The sequence below is a fragment of the Miniopterus natalensis genome, chromosome 1, assembly GCF_054644295.1.
Source record: "Miniopterus natalensis isolate mMinNat1 chromosome 1, mMinNat1.hap1, whole genome shotgun sequence".
Taxonomy (NCBI): domain Eukaryota; kingdom Metazoa; phylum Chordata; class Mammalia; order Chiroptera; family Miniopteridae; genus Miniopterus; species Miniopterus natalensis.
The window spans coordinates 30341802-30361722 of NC_142081.1; the positions used below are offsets into that span (position 1 = coordinate 30341802).

General features: G+C 36.8%; 1 protein-coding gene across 6 annotated transcripts in view; it reads right to left on the minus strand.

The window, feature by feature from the left end:
* Positions 1–19921, minus strand: part of SLC38A6 (solute carrier family 38 member 6) — a 59647-nt gene that overhangs the window by 36344 nt on the left and 3382 nt on the right. For 5 of the 6 annotated variants that reach the window (XR_001602103.2, XM_016198220.2, XM_016198222.2 and 2 more), the window contains exons 4-5: positions 7647–7699; positions 4641–4680 (exon numbers count right to left, since the gene is read on the minus strand). The exons of the other annotated variant lie outside the window; for it this stretch is intronic. Coding sequence is in view for 4 of the 5 variants with exons in the window: in XM_016198220.2 (XP_016053706.1) it covers positions 4641–4680; positions 7647–7699 (93 nt within the window). In the remaining variant the exon portion in view is untranslated. The remainder of the gene's footprint in view (positions 1–4640; positions 4681–7646; positions 7700–19921) is intronic. 6 annotated transcript variants of the gene reach the window in all.

A 19921-nucleotide genomic window follows, 5' to 3' on the forward strand; every position in this document is an offset into this window, starting at 1 on the left:
GAAAACATAGTTCCTGTCCCCAAGGAGTTTTTAAAATCCTCAGCGTTCAATCTTTTCATAGCTTTTCAAACATTTACCATATCATAGCAGAAAGAATAAAGGCTTTAGACGCAGACAGAGCAAGGTTTGAGTCCTAGCTTGATTAAGGGGCAAAGGGAAGCAAGTTACTCATGCCGTCCGAGCACTGTTCCCCGCCTCTGTAAAACGAGGGTACCACCTACCCTGAAGAGTCGTGGTGAGTAGAATTAAAGTGACTAGTGTGACACTTGACCTAGACAGAAGCTATTATATTATGTTTCTCTAAGAAACCACTGCAAAAACTCAGGCCATTTATACTAATAGATTATAATACCAGAATATCTTGCCCTGGCCAGTGTAGCTCCGTGGTTAGAGCATCTGACCACACACCAAAGGGTTGAGGGTTCATCCCCTTCCCGGTAGGGCCCAGACACATAGATGGTTTTCTTTCCTCTCTCTCCCCTCCCTCTCCCCCCTCCCTTTCACTCTCTCTGAAAATCAATGGAAAAAAATATCCTCAGGTGAAGATTAAAAAAATAATAACAAAATATCTTATTTTTCATGCTATCCGAGTTATATTATATGCAAATAGGCATGGAAGAAGTGTAAAAATTCAATCCGATGCTACACACTTTATATCCTTATAAATATCCAAAGTATTTCTTTTTTTTCCTTTTTTTTTTTTTGTTAATCCTCACTGGAGGATCTTTTTCCCATTGATTTTTAGTGAGTGGAAGGGAGGGAAAGAGAGAGAGACAGAGAAACATCCATGTGAGAGAAACACAATGACTGGATGCCTCCCGCACACACCCTGACCAGGCCCGGGATGAATCCATAACCAAGGTTTAGGCCTCTTGTCTGAGAATTGAACCTGTGACCCTTCAGTGCATAGGTGGATGTTCTAACCACTGAGCAACACCAGCCAGGGCTCCAATGTATTTCTAATTAATAATGAAAAAAGTCAAAATCCATTCTGAAGAAATAACATTAAATAAGTTATACGCCCAACATGTTAAAGATCTTCCTAAATAAGTGTTTCTTCAAGCATACATGGTCTAGTAACTGTTCAGGGCTTCCACAGACCCAACTTACATCAATCATGGAACTACTTCTTCAGGCTGGAGCTCCTAGTCATTAAGCTCAGAGGCTCAGCGGCCACCCTAAAGTTCCAAGAACTGACACTTCCCCTTTCTGACCAGAACCAGCATGTATGAAAGCTTTTAGAGCAGCAGTTGCTGATTTGTTAAAGATACCTAAGAAAATACCAAATCATCTTTTGAACCAAGCATAACCCTCCCACTGAAGTTTCCTGTAATAAAAAAAATTTAATGCTCTTAAAGAATTAACATGCCTTCCAAAGTACCAAAATTAGAATTCAAATTTTGGGATAAGAAGGGATCTTAAGCTCCCTGCTTCCCATCCTACCTCCAGCAACTTAACAAAGAGAAAACTGAGGCAAACGGAGTGGCTACCCAATGGCAGAGACTGGAGTAGATAGAATTCAGGTATCTGACTTCCAATCCAGTGTCCTGCTCACCAGAGCAAGCTTCCAATTCAATTAAAATAAGAGAATGACTGATGTATACACAGCTAAGACAAAAGAGCTGAAATATGTTTCAGTTATTACTTAGTGCATGGTCAATAAATAAACTTTTAACCAATGTAAAGAAAATCATGGAAACGTTCTTTTAAAAACTAAATAAGCATTACTTGCTTTTCTGAATTTGAGGCACATTAAAAATCGCCGTGACTGTTTCTAAGTCAATTTTTTTTAAAAAGCTTCTAAAACAAAGCAAGCAAGCAAATCAACAAACTCAGAGTTGAGAGAACTGATGACTTATCTGCCACCTAATGCAGGAATCCTTTCTAGAACATTCTGACATTTGACCAACCAGCCCTGTTTGAATGTTCTCAGAGATAAGGAGCATTTTCAAAGGAGTGTAGGTCATCCCCAGTATTACACAGCTTAGTTACAAAGGTGTTCCAGATGAGCCCAAATGAGCTTCACCGTAGTCCCACCAGAACCAGCTCTGCTCTCTGGAACAATACTGAATCAGTCTAGCATCTTCCTTTGCATTTCATGTTCAGCTTTTCATATCTTTAAAAGTAGCAATCAGTCTAGCAGTCCCCTTTTCTCTTCCTAATAAATATACCTAGAACACGTAAAAGTACTTGGAACTAGCTCATACAAACCATATTCTGCGCCAATCAGTTCAACAGAGGTTCATCAAGCCTCAGGTGTTGCGCGAGGTTCGGGGAGTACAAAGAGAAATGAGACATAATCCTTGCCCTGGAGGAGCTTACAATACAGGGGGGGAGAAAAGCATATACAGAGGTAACTTTAATAACAGCAAGTGCCAAAATAGAGTCATGTTCAATAACGGTTACATACAAGACTAGAGAGCAAGGAAGGGATCAGGGTGAAGGATCTAGAGAATATAACAGCAGGCATTGTGCCAGGGTCACAAATTTGGATCCAAATTCCTGGATTGAAAATTCTACATAAAATGCTAAACAGTAGCTCAACCTAATCTATACAAAATGTGGTGGTGCTTAGTAGTCACATGGAGAAGATAATGACGGACTGAAAATAACAAAATACACATTCATATTAGAGACAAGTGCACGGTTAAGCAATACATATTTGCTAAAATAAATTATTCCAAAGAAGATTTTAAAGTCAATGGCATTATATAGATTCCTTAAAGAAGAAACTAGTTTTACTGAATTCTACTCTGAAGAGTGAAGTAGTGTTCGTTAGAAGTAAATTATTTTGTATGGCATCCGCGAAAGCATTCCTCATTCAGTAACATTCGTTTCCATGAATGTTGAAAGAATTAAAACATGAATGTTCGGGATTGCCAAAACAATGGCAACTACAATTTATTGTTGGAATGTTAATTTTTTTAAAGTCATGGAGAAGTATTTTATTTGTGAGGCAATGGAGAGTCACTGCCTGATCCAGAAAGTCACAAAAATAAGCTACAAATACAAAATTAGGTTGGAAAGGGCAGTTTCTCCAACATATCCAAATGCTTGTCTTCACAGGCTCAGCCATTCCCTCCAAGAGAATCCTGGAACTCCATTGGGTCAAGACTCCTTTTGAATGGGTGGGGAAACTAAGGTTTGGAGTGAGAAAATAATTTGCCTCAAGATATGACTTAAAGTTAGTCACAAAGGATAAGCTAGAAGCAAGGTTCCTGATCACATAGAGCTGAGATGAAATATTTGGCTCTAAAGACCCAGATTCAAATTTTAGCTCTATAACTTAGCTATGTGGATCATGAGCAAGTTCTTCAATGCCACGAGCTCTTAATTACCACATCAATAAAATGGGAATAACAACAGTGTTTGGGGAAGATAAGATAACCTGGGTAATTTGCTTAGCTCTCACTAAATGTTAGCCATGGGAATGTTAATTTTTTCCTTAGCCAAGAAACCCATTAAAAATAGACTTCGGCTGAACAAAACTTAAAGTGAAATAGTTCAGATCTCTAGTATCAGAGTTGGACTTTATTAAAGCTGTCATCTTTAAATTATTTTGAACTGTTACATATAAGAAGTAAGATTAAAATTTCCTCTGACCATACAATCTTGTGTAAGATCCAAAGTGCATGTCAACCTTCTCTGTGTATATTCCTTTAAACCAGCGATTTTCAACCTTTTTCATCTCATGGCACACATAAACTAATTACTAAAATTCTGAAGCACACCAAAAATTTTATTTTTTGACAATCTGACAAAAATAATAGGTGTAATTTGGATTCATTCACACCAGGTGGCCAGTGTTGTGCTAGCTGTTGTCATTTTTTTCATTTAACAGTCTAAGGGAAAAGAGGCCAGTGTCTCTGACTAAACAGTCAGGTATTGCATGTTTTAAAAAGTCTTGCAGCACACTGGTGTGCCATGGCACACAGTTTGAAAATCACTGCTTTAAACTAATAGAATTTATTTAGCACTCTTGTCAATGCTAAACGCATGTTCAGCACTATGTAACTTCTTTACAACATATACAAACATAATTCCCACATTTGGGGTTTAAATGTGTAGTTGTCTATAATTAACACTAATTTTTGGTTCTCGATATTGGGATTTTCTAATGGGAACAAGATAACAGATAAATGTGACAATGTTTGTCTCAGGTTTATTTTTAAACCACTTTGTCATTTTTAATTTCTCTGCTACAAGAGGACATTGCTTGTCTACACCTGATTGTTCACAGCTCATAGGATACCATTCCCACTAAAGCAGTACCCACCAATGGGGGTGGTTAGGACAAAGTAGAGGGGAAGTATTTTAGCATCACCTGGAGAGTTTCTCTATACAGTACCTCAGTAGTATCACAAGTACAGAAAGCAAATGCTTTAGTGGTGTGTTGCAGACCTAATAGCAAGACTGTAATCAAGGGTTAACCTGGAACTTATTTAGAAACTACTGTCCAGAAGGGCTGCTAAAAAAAATTTACAAAAAAAAAAGATTGAGGACAACACACATAGTTTTTGAAGCTACCTGTGTCTACAGTGGCTCATGTTCCCAGCTAGACCTGTGGTAAGGCAAGAAACCAAAAGAGGAAATAATTTCCATCACACCTATGCATAAGCAGTGCACTTGCAGTTGCTTACCTCCAATATTCTGAATTACTATGGTGCCTGCCACCAGCACCTATGAAAGAACAAATGTACTTAGAAGATGAAAGGGGAAATAATATAAAAGGATCGGTATTTTATTAAAATCCAATAACTATTACTAAAAAACAGATGCAGAAATCCAGAGAAGAAAAATTGGAAAGAATAAATTTTGCCAGGCATTTGTAATACATAAAACTAATAATCATAACATAAAAAGCCTTTCTTTAATAGTTCCATGGTTACTATAAAGAATACTTTTGAAAATTTTCTTGGCAGTCATTTTTAAACAGTTAAAAGTGTTAAAAAGCTAGTAATCAGTGGTTATCAAAGTACCAAAAAGTTGAAATTGAATCTGTCTGGTCTCATTCTCTCATTTTTACTGGTTTACCACATTGCTCCAGTAGGTAGACCGAGACAGCGTGAGGTGTGCTGTGCCAATGCCATACTTCATAAAAGGAAATGATAGTCTTCTGAGTGTATCAGCTTGGCATACATCAAGGCTTCAACATCCCTGTCCCAGGGAATAATAATCTAGAGCAGAATACATGAGAGCCCACATATTCTCAAATCTGAAAATTTAACAAAGTTCCAAACTCAATATTATGCAATGGGCTGTAAGTGTAAGACAATATGAGGTTGTAAAGACTGCAGAATAGAATTGGTGAACTCCTCCCTTTCAAAATGGGGCAGCTGCTGCTCAGCTCTGATCAGCTGCTGGCATATGAGCACGTGGATCCAATGCAGCCAGATCTTCTGATTTTTGAAACAAAGTCAGAAATTGAATTCTTTCAGAATTTCATAATTCTTAGTTGGCAATCAGTTAAAAATAAAAAGGGTTTGAACCAGACAAAATATGCTTGAGGACTAAGTTCAGCCTGCAGGCTGCTAGCTTGTGATCTTTGATGAGATTCCTGGGAAACTCAAAGACAGCACTCGATCCATTCTTGGTAATCACATGTACTAAGAGGAAATAAACATTCTGCTCCCACTTGGGTCTTTCTATCACTCAAATTTTGGTGGATCTGCACCCCCAATGTATGTTTGGAGCTGACGAGCTACCTAGGATCAGGCAGTCCTACATGGATTGGGAACAGATCACCCTCAGACCCACCTGTACTAGGAATTCCATTACTGGCACCGCATTTGCCTATTCCGGGAACAATCTAAGTTTCTGAGACCTAGAGGCCTTGGAGTCTGCAGAGCAAGACTAATGACAGAAAAATTTAGAGAGAAGTCTTTGAAGTGTGGTAATTGCCACTCTAACATTTCCCAGGGGGGTAAAAAAACAACTCTGCATATCAACCCACTAAAAAATTAGTTCCCAAATTCAGTTATTTGTGAAAAGACTATTTTGAACTTTTGTACACTATCTTTTGTACGCAAGTGATGCTTATTGTCAGCCAAACATGAAAATTGATTTTTCTACTATATTGTAAAAAGTAATAATATCAACTTATTGATGATTGTTTTCCATTTTTGTAGCTGAATTTAAGCATTTAAGATCTAGAAAGTCTGTCTGTCTATCTGTCTGTCTTCGGTGTCTACCACAGAACATGACATATGGTATTTGCTCAATAAATATTATGTGGTGAGTAAATAAATCAATTTATAGACAATTTTAAAATTCTTCCTTAAAAAGTTCAAAAAACATTTCAAAAATATTTCTTTAATTCTCAGAACAATGTTATCCTATCATATATCATATCCCTATCCATATCATATCTGGGAAGAAGGAAATAGATAGTTTCAACCCAATTGTGGAAATGAAGAGAAAAGACTTAAAAAGCAAACAACTCCTTATTTAGAGTACCCTCTGCCTGTGTACCTGCCTACTAAGTACCAGGTGCATACATTAAAATGATAATGCAACTATTCTAGAGTTTTACGAAAGACAACTCTCAACAATCCATGCTCCTCTTTTAGACCGTGCTGCTATATACAAGGAATTCAGGAAATATTCATGTGAGATAATAGTGATGACACTTACAGTCAAAAAAAAAAAAAGACAAGGTCCAAACCAGGAGGCTACATAGTATAATTAAAATATTCCTTTTTGTACTTCAACAATGAAGTTAATTTAAATGCAAATACAGTTTTTTCCCTATTACCTAGCTATACCTTTTTCCTTCCAGACTTCTTAAAAATTAGTTCAGTCATCTACAAATACAGTATCCTTTGAGATTAGAAACAAAATAAACAAGCAAAAAACATAAACAACAGATTTACAAATAAAAAGAAAAAGGCCTGTTTGGAACCAACGTGAAAATAGGTTTTAGAAGTATGATAGCTCTTCAGAAACGAAAAAAAAAAAAGAAGGTTCTATGGCACTAACAATAATATTTACTTCCTGATTGCGTGTGGAAGAAGAAAGTGTTTCCCCTGCTTTTTAAATCAGTTCAGTATGGCTCTCACCAATGAATGCCCAACCAATTGCTGTTATGAGGAGGAAACACAGATTTGGACTATAGAGCCCTTTAAGTGACTGTGGACAAACAGGCCCCTCCATTTCTCTGGGTCTTAATTTCCTCACCCATAAATGAGGGGATGGCTAGGTAATCTTTCAGCACTCTTCAGCTCATAAATGATATGATCTTCTAATTATCAGTTTTGTAAACAGTCATGCTGTCATTTTAATTCTATGCTGCTTTATTCTCCTGTCTTTATGGGGATTTACTCAGAGAATATAATCAAAGTTAATAAGTAAAACTTAAAATAGGTCATTGTTACTATTTTAAAATTATTCAAGTCATTGTTCTCCTTCATTAGGGTGAAAAATACTAAAAGATTTAAGTGCTGAATTAAATTTATTGATGCATTTTTAGGAAGGGCGTATAGGGAGATTTCTTCTTTCACTTCCTGTTCCCAACATTCTGCCTTCAGTTTAGTTTCCTCCTACTCCTCTGATTTCTTTTTCTGGTACCTACTTGTCTCTTTTAACTGGAAACAGAAGGAAAGTATGCCTCTCTGGATTCTGGACTAGAAAGGAGAGAAAAAAGTTACCTTTCCAGATAATCCAAATGCAAAGAGTCCAAGATCTTCATAAGATGTCACAGCTGTAAGAGAAATTGTAATTTTCATTTTTACACAAAACTGTTTGTGTGCCAAGTCTTAAAGGGAAGAAAGGTATTCCACTATGACCTTATAGCTATTGGCTGGTCACACTAAACTTAAAGCAGAAGTAACCACTTTGGGGAAAACTTTTTAAGACTTATGGTCTGTGAGGACACAGTTCTCTTAGACTAAGTGGAGCTTAGCAAATCCCAAGGTCGTCCAACAACCACCCAGGCTGCATTAATCCAAATGGAGTAATTACTCAACAACAACCGCACTTCTCACTGAAGAGTACTTGCCTACTCCACTGTCCAAATGTAAGTTTTTGTTGGCAAGTTTCTGAAAACTGCATATGTAAATTAAGTTAAGGTATGAAAGCTGTATCATACTTTCAGAAGTTACCTTTCCAGCTACCTAGGATAATGATACCACGTTCATGATAGAAGAAACACCCTCATCCCACAGCTAGTAGGTCATACATTTTCTTTTTCATCATAAAGGAGTATAAAATTATACTTCCATTTCATATGTTGAAGAAATGGGGTCACAGAAAAGATGAAAATTAAATGGTTCATAAAAGAACTAAATTTTTCTTTAACCCATATAGCTTCAAGCTCTAACTAGTGACACCACTGGTAAAAATAAGAGAAGTAAAAACATTTGTATAACCCTACAGTTTGAAAAGTGCTTAAGCTCATACTTCTTGCACTAAAAAAAAAGCACATTAGCAGGTGCTAAGGCTTGGTATAGCAACACACATCTATTGAGTCAAAGATATCGCTCATCATTTCTTAAAGCAAGTCTTCATTTATCCTCTCAAGATATACATGTGTTTTCTTTAAACTGCCACTAAATTAACAAAAAATTCCTCTATATTTTCATAAACAAAAATGTCCAGGTATGTAAAAATAAGCATTTTAAAAACCATATATGGTCTTTACATGTGATAACTACATAGTCATAAAGAAAACAGTGAAGTGTTGAAAAAATACGTTTTAATAATGAAGAACAAAAATATTAACTTTTCTTGCCAAGCATATATTTAAAATTTTAACTTTATTATCAGAGTTGATCAAAGAATTTAGAAACTTTTTGGATGATACAGCTAATTACACACTACTAAACATAATGGACAAGGACAATTTAGTTTTGAATTTGGGATATATAAGTTGACTTTGAGTAAGAAACTTCATGCTTTAACAAAGAAAGACTTCAATAATATCTTACAGGGGTAGACTTTAAGTACTACACAGTTGGCCCTGAACAAATGCGAGGGTTAAGGGCACAAATGCGCAGGCAGTCAAAACTCTGTGTATAACATTTGACTCCCCAAAAACTAACTGCTAATAGCTTACTGTTCACCAGGAACCTTACTGGTAACAGAAAGTCCATTTTTTGTATATGTATTATATACTTTATTCTTACAATAAAGTAAGCTAGAGAAAAAATATTACTAAGAAAATCATAAGGAAGAATACATTTACAGTACTATACTGTATTTATCGATGTAAGTTCATGTCATCTGTTTTACAAGATGCATCACCTGTCAGTATCTACATCAATATTGTCTTATATGATACCAAACACTATAGATGCTATATATATTACTAACACTAGGCATCAAAAATGGAAAGATAATGTGAAAAAGAAATTCATATTTATTTACACATATAACGATCCATGCACCAATAATGAGGAAGCAGCAACGTGTATCTAGCGTAACTGATACAATTGTTTCACAGTAGTAAAAAATTCTCCAAATATTTTTCCAATATAGTAGCTGAAAAAAATCTGCATGTAAGTGGAGCCACACAGTTCAAAACTGTGTTGTTCAGGGGTCAACAGTATTTTAGAACATAAAATTTAAAAGCAGAATTACAAAACTAAGAACTGGAAATTTTTCCTCCTATGAAAAATGCTGACATTCTTTTTTTCTCAAATGCACATAATCTAACATGAATGCATCACAAAAATTAATAATTATTTTAATCAATAAATCTTTACTAGTTTAATATTCCTAAACACAATTGAGTGTTAATGTTATATAGGGGCACAATTCCTTATATTTAACATTCCAAAGCTTTAAACACACACACACATAATACATATATACATATATAAACATACACATATATATATATTTTTAAAAAGCAGAAAATTCACACATATACATATATACATATATAAACACATATACACATATACATATATATTTTTTAAAAGCAGAAAATTCACATATATACATATATACATATATACGTATATAAACACACACACATATATACATTTTTTTTTTTTTAAAGCAGAAAATTCTCTAAATGTTAGCTTCTATCTAATCTGGCATGGGGAAGGTGATTCCATTATATAATATGTGCATGTGAACCAAGTCTCCAGAAGGTCTCCTTTTGTTGTTGTTGTTTTTAACCCTTACCCGAGGACATTTTTCCGTTGCTTTTCAGAGAGAGTGGAAGGTGGGGAGAGAGAGAAACATCGATGTGAAAGAGGCACATTGATTGGCTGCCTCCTGCACATGCTCTCACCAGGGCCGGGGGATGGAGCCTGCAATGGAGGCACGTGCCCTTGGCCAGAATTGAACCCGGGACCCTTCGGTCCACAGGCCGACACTCTAACCACTGAGCCACACTGGCCAGGGCTCCAGAAGGCCTCTGATCTGTCACTATAAGGCATGAGATTAAAGAAACATCATTGTTCATTTTTAACACCCTTTATTTTAGCCTCACCCAAGAATACGTTTATTGATTTTTTTTTAGAGAGAGGAAGGTGGGGGGAGAGGGAAAGGGGAAGAAAGAGAGAGAGAGATGCAAGAGAGAAGAGAGAGACGTCATCCGCCCTGACCTGGGAACTGAACCCACCACCTTTTGGTGTACAGCCCGATGCTCCAACTAAGCCACCCAGCCAGGGCAACATTCCTCTTTCATATTATAGTTAAATATGTCTATTCTTTCAAAGAATAACTTTCCTTCCAAGAATTTAAAGCAAGGAGAATTTTCAGTGTTAATATCAAATAACTTGCTTTTATTTTTAAATTAAATTTATTTTTATTGAATTATAGTTGACATACAATAGTATATTAGTTTGATGTATACAACACAGTGATTTTCTATTTTTGTACGTTACTAAATTATTACGATACATCTAGTTACCATTTGCCACCATATAAAACTATTACAATATTGGTGTCAATATTTCCCACACTGTACATTATATTCCGGCGACTTATTTATTTTATAACTGAAGTTTATACCTCTATTCCCCTTCACCTGTTTCACCCACCATGCCATTTCCCTTCCCTTTGGCAACCACCCGTTTGTTCTTTGTATCTATAAGTCTATTTCTGTTTTGTCCAAATAACTTGCTTTTAAAATAACCTATTTTCCAATAGTCTCTCGGTGAGCATGCTATAGAAATAATAATCATCAAAAAGTTTAACTAGGGTTTATTTTTAAACAACATAAACAAGTATAGATTATATATTTAATAAACATAAAAAGCAAATAACTTTCCCATAAGCAAAAATCATATTAAAAGGTTCTGAAAGGAACTGGTATTTCAGTTATCTAAATTTAAATAAATTAAACATTTATTCTTAATTTTTAAATTAGAACACAACTTTTATTATTCCAGAAAATATAATCAAACCAACAGCATACTGAAGATACCTATAATTGCGACTTCTGACAATAGTGGCACACATTTTAGCAATCTCAAATTGCTCTCTATTATTTTCCAGTTTTATAAAAGTATCTCTAAATGCAGCACACTCTTAAATTTAGAGTGAAAAAGGCTTAGACTTTTAAGTGGAGACTGAGTACAATGTTCATATCCTAACTCTGTCTTTAAAGTAGCATGTCTGGCTAGTCATTCAGTCCAGTCACTGTCACCATACTTCTTTTATGTTGCAAAAATCAGAAGCACTTTTCCACATCTGAGACATCATGAATATGAATAATGGCTTCTGGCTTAACATTGAGACTGTACTAAAATATGTACACAGTTACTCAACTGCTTTTTCTCCACATATTCACTTTTTAATGATTTTCTGGATCAGCTCAACACATAAACCAAAACACCACCAGTGAAATACTTTTAAACTTCTGTCATTTGGGCAGTTGAGATGCTGGAAACAGTATAAACTGGTACTGACTTCTGGACTTCAATTTGAACAGTGAGCCTTTAAAATACTTATAACATTTGACCACTAGGAGCCTACATCTTAGGAAATAAAAACAAAAACCAGAGAACAAAACAAAATAAAAACAAAAATCATTACATATATGCAAAAATACTCACCATTCATTATTTACATTGAAAATAAAAAACTACTTAAGTACTCAACAATGGTAAGGTAATTAAGTAAATTATGATTGGTATACCTGATGAAATAATATGTAGCCATTAAAAACTATGTTTATAATAACAAAAAATGTCAATATAAAGTAAAAAAATAGTATTCAAATATGACTTATAAAGCAAAACACAAAGAGTGGAATGAATTATAAACAAATAGTTGAGCAGTCTTCTTTTTTTCCTTTTTTGAGGGGGGGTAATTCAAATATTCTCTAATGACTATAATGGAGAGGTAAAACTTTACTTTTAAAAACCGTATCACTTGAATAGTTCTGTTTCCGCCACCAAATATCTGATAGGGTTTATTTAAGCTGCAGTTTTTAATTTCTCTGGTATTTAGTACTTTAAGTATCACTTCATCTACTAATAAGGGATATTTCTGCTGCTCTTTCATATGATCAGTATTTTAATATCTATAAAGTGAAAGATGTTTTGAGAGATATCGGAATAAGATGTGGTGATGACCAATTACATTAATAGCATATTCCTACAGAATAGGAATAACATTAATTATGAAAATTATGAAACTAATTCAGTCTTTTACGGGAATTCACACAAGCAGCACTTGGCATGATTCTCCTTAAATAAATAACTGAAAACAGTCATGGCGATCTATTTTTGGAAATTATTTTTTGATATTAAAGAAATCAATGTTATGTTTTTGAGGCGGCAGAAAGGCTGTAAATCCTAATGAAGTAAATTGGGGGAAATTTCTTCTTTAATGTACCATCAAGGTACACTTTAGTGCTATTTTGGCCAGACCAAGACTTTGGCCTCCACAGGAATCATCTGGAAAGCTGCTTCCCATGAAGCAGTGGAATATTTCCAGCTAGTTACTCTGGTGTTCTGTCTGCTTTGCATTTTTCCCTCAGTGAAACAGGACAATTAATAAACTGTGGTTACAGTACAAAACCCAAGTTTCAGCAGCAGCAATATTATCTTTGGATCTGGATTGAGGGACATGAGTTATTCAAATACAGTTCAACTCTCAGAAAGCTGGCCATTTGGAACGCACTCCTGTTCTTCTGAAACCCTTTTTTTTCTTGTGTTTTCCATCATTTTCTGCTCACCTTTTTTCTAATAGTGTCATGCGGCCATTCATTTCTTGAATGTCTACTATGCAATTATATTGCCATTTCTCATCTTTCTTAATAAGTGCTTAAGTGTCAGTTTATCAACTAAATGTGGCACGTTTCAGAGACCTCGATACAGTAAAAAAATGGAATACTGGGAACACTCTCCTTTCAAATGGCACAGAGACTGTGACAGCGCATCCATAAAGAGCTCTGGGATCCTGGGACACCGCTTGGCTCTATGTAAACAATATTTACATAGTCATATCCTATAAATGCTATTCTTAAGTTTTCAACTTTTAGAGTCAACTTATAGATACAAGAATCACTTAAATACGATTACAAAACAGAAATCTCGACAGTGTGAGAGTACAGCAGAAGGACTGTGGGAAAACAGGAAGAGCACAGGTGAGAGACACGATGGGAGCACTGACATCACATACGGCAGAGAGTCGATAGAACCTATCTGAAGTACACAGAACAAAAATAAAGGTTTAAATGTATTATTTAGAGTTATAAAATGATCAATGAAACTGGATACAAACTAATGAAAATTAGAAACGGGAAAGGAGGATTCGTGTACCCAAGCTAAATCCTGACCTTTTGTAATGAAGTGTCAGCAAATAATCTATTAACCCTATGCGGTCGTTTGTCTACTCTCAGCCACCAAAGCTTTTTTACTGTTCTGGTCATATGTCTACTCTCAGCCACCAAAGCTGTTTTACCGTTCTGGTCGTATGTCTGCTCTCAGCCACCACAGCAAGGAACCGTACGAATCTTAACTCTATTCATTCATGTATCAGTTCATAATTTCTCTGAAAGCTCTTAATTCCCACCAGTACGACACCCATGTCCAAATTTAATATGGCCGCAAAGGGTTAAATCAATAAATAAAAGTAGAAGAATATTATTTAGACTTAGGAAGATAACACCAAAAAAAAATTAAAAACAAAAACTCTAAATGTTGCTAACTGGGAAATGAGACCAGAAGTGGAGAAGAGCGGGTGCAAAAATGCTCCAAGTCCTCCTGTAAAAGTGCACACGTACACACTCATGCACGCGGGTGTGACCAGACTACTTTCTAGCAGGTTAATTACAAAATATGTTTAACCCTACAGAGATTCACACACACCCTTTCCCCTGTAGCCCAATAGCAAGCTGAGTCTCTGCTACAGGAAGCACTACTCTAATGCCAAGGCAAAGGGCATGAAGGTGACACCACATGAGCAGAGCACGCGCACAGTCTAGCCCAGGGCTTTCAAACTTGCCACTTCTAACGTTTTTGATTCAGGTAATTCTTTGTAGCACAGGGCTGTCCTAGGAGGGTTAGCAGCACCCCTGGCCTTTATCTCCTAGTTGCCAGCAGACCTGTGACCACCAGAAATGTCTGGAGACATTGCCAAATGCACCTGGAGGAGAAAACTGCAGCTCAGCTGGGAGCTACTCATTAGCAAAAGGGTGCGACAGGAGCACCAGCCCGCCGAAGGTGGGGTCACTGCTCAGCCCACGGACTGAAGGGTGTGTCTACCCAACTGTGCTCGCTCGCTGAGGATGAGAAGAGCGATGAAAGCGCGCACAGTGGACGCTGGGATGAAAAGGAGTCCACTCCTTCTGGTCAGCTCCATCCCATGCGCCCTCCCAGGGAGAGCCGTGCAGGGCTGACCGGGGCTCACCGTGGCCCTGGGGCAACCCATGCCCTTCACACGGCGCCCAGACCAAGGCTCGGCCGGAAAGAGAAAAGGCTCTCAGCGTCGCTCAGAAATGGTATGTTCACGTCCAACCTGCCATGTAAATGTTGAACGCTATTTTATATGCTATATAAGAAATTTTCAAAGGGAATTTTGACTATATGTAATCTTTGCCTTGCGTATTGAGTTTGGAGCTTTTAAAATAGAATCTCTGTAGCTCTAATCCATCCATCCATTTATTGCCCATATATCCAGCTTTTATTAAATACGCTGTGTGTCAAGAACAGTTCGGTAGCGGTGAGGAAATAATGGTTGTTTGAATATACAATGAATTTTCAGGGAATATAGTTACATGTATACGTGTATTTTGTTTTGTTTGGGACTTTTGTCAAAAATTGCTCACCATTCAGGAAAATCACATAACCAACAGCATTTACTTTGGTTTCGGTTCTCCTTTACCTTGCTGTACAGCACTGCACCATGTATGGGTAGTATTTAGTTTCCCAGGGCTGCTGTAACATACTGTCACAAACTTGGTGGCTTAAAACAACAGAAATTAACTCGATCTCAGTTCTGGAGGCGTAGTTTCAGTGGTTCAAAATCAAGGTGTCAACAGGGCCACGCTCCCTCAGGGGCTCTAGTGAGAACCCATTCCTTGCCTTTTCCAGCTTCTGGTGACTGCAGCCTGCCTTGATTTCCTTGATTTGTGGCCATACCTCTGCCTCTGTGGTCACAATGCCTTCTTTTCTGCTGCCTATAATCTCCCACCAGGATCATCTCCCCATCTCAATATTCTTAACTTAATCACACCTGCAAAGTCCTTTTTTGCCATAAGTTAACATTCACAGGTTCCAGGGATTAGGATATAGGTAGTTTTTCAGGGGCCACTATGCAGTGCACCACTGGTAGGTTACAGTACCTCTAGGAATTTCATTTCCGATAGTAAAGGGAGCATCTAGAGTTCTTTTATATATATAAAAGAGGGGTGTTGTAATGGATGGTATGGAGAATTACTTCTCTAGAGGGTTTAAGTAAAAAAACAAAATGCAGAGCGCAAGGGACCATTTTTTTCCTTGTTTATTTCTTCACCATTGCTAACAATTAAAATACTTGTAAAAGGACTGTAACCTTAGTTCAGGAAAAGGAAACTAGGAGACTATGTTCTCTTTCTCAATGAGCTCCAGGAAGGAGCAAAATTCTCACTGGAACTGACAAGTGGTGAGCCCCAGTATCTACCTTGACTCTTTCAAACACATCGGTGCCTTTTCACTGCCTCAACAACTCCAAATTCTTTAGGGTCTGACACTTCCTGTTTCTTCAGTTTCATTTTCTTCTGTGTACTTACCTTAAGTAAAATATGCAGTATATGCCTTTGCATCTTTGTATATGCTGGAATAGTCTCTCTTGCCTTGTCTGTTAGTCAAATTCCTTGTTAGCTCAGTCGTCCAGTAATTTTTACTGACCCTCACTCCCCAACCCAGACAAGGCAAATCACTCCCTCCTCTGAGTTATCACTGCACCTTGCACATACTTAAATTGTTACACTTATCACACTACATTACAAATTAATTGCTCATGCATTTGTCTCCCCTATGAGGCTATAAGGTTTTTTCAGGGAAGTGAGTCTTATTTATCTCTGTAGATAAAAGAGTATTGAATAAATAAATGAACCTCTATTCTGGGCTTCAGTTCTAGGACCTGTCCCATCTAGATATACTTCAAAGTCCACATATCCAAAACTGAACTAATTTTTATTTTGAACCAACACCTCCTGCTGAGTTCTTGTCTCCATTAATGATACTATAAATAACCCAGTAACCCATGCCAATAATCTGGGAGATACCCTTAGACATCTTCTCCATTACTTTCCACATTCAGCAAGACATCAGCTTCTCTCAATTCTAATTCCCACATTCCTTAGCCTGTTTATTTCTTTTACTTTCTTTGATAATACCTTGTTTCCATCTCCCACTATTTGATTCTTAGTCCTTTGTAACAGCCAGGCCTGATGCTAACCTCCTCAGATACTATTAGCGCAAATTAGAGCGATAGAGATAAATGAGAAAGGTATTCCCTTCAGGAAAAAGAAAAAAAGAAAAGGGTTTCTATCCTGAACACAATCCTGAGGGCAAGGCTGAACTGGAGGGCTAACTGTGCCTATGTAAAAAGAACTACTCCCATCTGGAGGTGGCTATTAGATCTGCTGTTCAGTTGTTGTCCTGGAAATTCCCTTTACGTCTCTCCTGTGCTAGATTCCCTTTTCTTTGTTACTCCCTAACTTTGGTAAATGGCATCTTTCATTGCTCATCAAGTAAGGGTTCATGGGAGATAATTTTTGAGCCCTTGCATGTATGAACGTGTCACTATTCTACCTTCACATTTAAATGATAATTTGGCTGGGTATAGAATTCTATAGTGAAATATTTTTCCCCAAGATTTTTGAAGGTCATTGTCAGTATGAGGGACATGGAAGAGAAAAGAGTGGCTACTTGAAAGGACTATAGTATCCTCAGAAAAGACTTGTGTCATCTTAGAGTAAGAAAATGAAGGAAATACGGAAGAGTTGAGGACACAGGAGTTTTGTTGCTGATTGACCGTGAGTTCTGGAGAGCAAAGTGCAGGGGCTTCAGGAGTCTGGGAGGAGCAGAGATGAGCCAAGAATATGGATGACAGAGCCATACAGGGTGAGTCTGGGAAATGAAGGATAGCCTAGCATTCCTGGAGTGCTGATTATAAACTGAGATCACGGGTAAATGTAATTAATCCAAATGATGTCAAGCCAAATAATGGTAACAATTACATGAGCAGTAGGGGTAAGGACTAGAGAGCAGGGGTTTGATGAGGCGCATGCAGAGCTCTGAAGCTCTCACTCCCTCCTGGTGAGGGGATGTGGAGGCTGGAGGAGGGGAACTATGAGTTTATTCCCAGAGCACTGAATTTTCCCAAAGAATCGCAATAAGCCAACTGTTTCTCACACAGCAGTGTAAAAAGTCCTTAAGGGTTTCACTCCCATGAGAGCCCATAATAATAAAAGTTAGTATTTACCAAGGACCTGCCATCTTACAGACATCATTTTATTTCATTCTCACAACAATCCCAAGAGAAAGATATTATCATTACCATTTTATAGATGACAAACTAAGGCTAGAGAGATTAAAGTACCATATACGCTACCTCAGCTCCCAAGAAAAGTCCTTGACAGACCCCAAACATTATATATAATCTAAAATAGTGAATTCCATATGAAGGCGTCCTTTACTTTCATAAAGATAAAAATTTCTCTTCACCTTTTACCTCCAGGCAAGTAAATAAAGAAGGTATTTTGTAAAGATTTATCATAATGCTTTTTCTGAGCAATGGATTCTATCTAAGCACAATACTCCTTTATGGTAGTTCAGTAAACTGGGGAGAAAGTTTAGCTACATGTTATTCTATAGTATATAGGTATTTTTTTTAAAAGCCTACCTCCACAGAGAATTTTACAATGACTGGAGGAACTCAAGCAACAGAAGACAGGTGCCTCAGTGTGTATGAAGAGTCATGAAGAAGTTAGTTCACAGACCAAGATAACCACAAAAAATCAAAGAAAAAGAAAGGAAAACAGAGGCTTTCACTTTACATGCCCCAAAGTTACAGAAAACAAGAACAGTTTTCAGAACTTAAAGTTAAATACAGACGAGCTGAAGGAGAACAACATATTTAGCCTTACTCGGAAATCTTTACAAGCTGAATATTACTCCCAAGTAATTGAAATTAATAAAACAAAAAATTTTAGCTAGTGAAAACACAATTGTGACATAGTTGATTAAGGTATTAATTTTTTATAAGTATCCATAATAAAATATCTTATTAAGGTGGTAGGTAACTATCACAATTTAGTAAAAATACTTTTTTCAGAAAAATAATCAAAATTTCAAAATATATCACAAAAACCTAGTCAAGTTGCAGGAGGATTTACAAATAAACTTCTTTTAATGCTATTATTCCTGACTTTGGGATGCTGATATGAACAACTTGTTACTTTGAGATTAACATCTGCATTGTTTCCTAGCCTTTTCACCTGTCTGCACTTTTTGTGCCACCCCCATGAAAGTAGGTTAGATGGCCAGAGCCACTGGCACAGTTACAGCAATGAACTATGGATCCTAAACCAGTTTTGCATAAGAATCACCTGAAGAACTTTTAAAAAATATACTTCTGAATCCCAACTCAGATTCTTGGAATTAGAATCCCTGAGGCATAGGAATGTCTGTTTATTAAAAGATCTGCAGGTGTGTCTGAGGCATAGACAGGTTTTGGGAAAATAGACCAGAGCTGTGAATTTAGAACTGCGTTCTGAAGAGTCATAAAATTGTCATGAAACACCACTGGGCATCTCTCACCTGTTTCAGCAAGAATAATTCTATTTTTATTTATATCAAGTATCTCTTACGCTTCTTAAAAATTTTAAACTGCAAGACTGGCTGGAACAAAGTGAACTCACCCACATAGATACTAAACTCATGATGTTGGCATAATAACTGACCGAATTCGAAGACAAAGAGACTAGACAGAAAAAGGCCAGAATTGAGGAACATAGAATATCTGTTAATGCCAAAAGGAAAGCCTTGTAAAAGCAGTTCTGTAATTCATATACTGTACTTTTTTTTATTACAACTTAAAAGAACTTATTCAATACATGACTGAATTGCATAATAAAAGTTCTCCAAATGGAAAAAACACACATAAACATAATGTATTAATTGCATATATAACTGTCACTTATTAAACAAAAAACTACCTTACTCTAGACTTGCAAGTAAAACTACAAACTATTTAAATAAATCCAAAGCTTAGTGACCTTTCCTCGTACAATCCTCATTCTGGCACACAGAGAGGAGGCAGGGAAGGCAGTAGTGGATCTGGGAAGGTGTGCTCCTGGAGGAAATGATCACCCTCAGAGAAATATGATCAGAATGAACACCTATCTACTGCTTCCCCATAAGCATAAGGTTTGGATCCTTTGAACTCCTTTCTTGTCCTTCCCCAATATACTCTAACCCAGAAAACTAAGTGTGTCGTGGAGAAAGGCAGGTAAGAATGTTAGTGTCCTCCT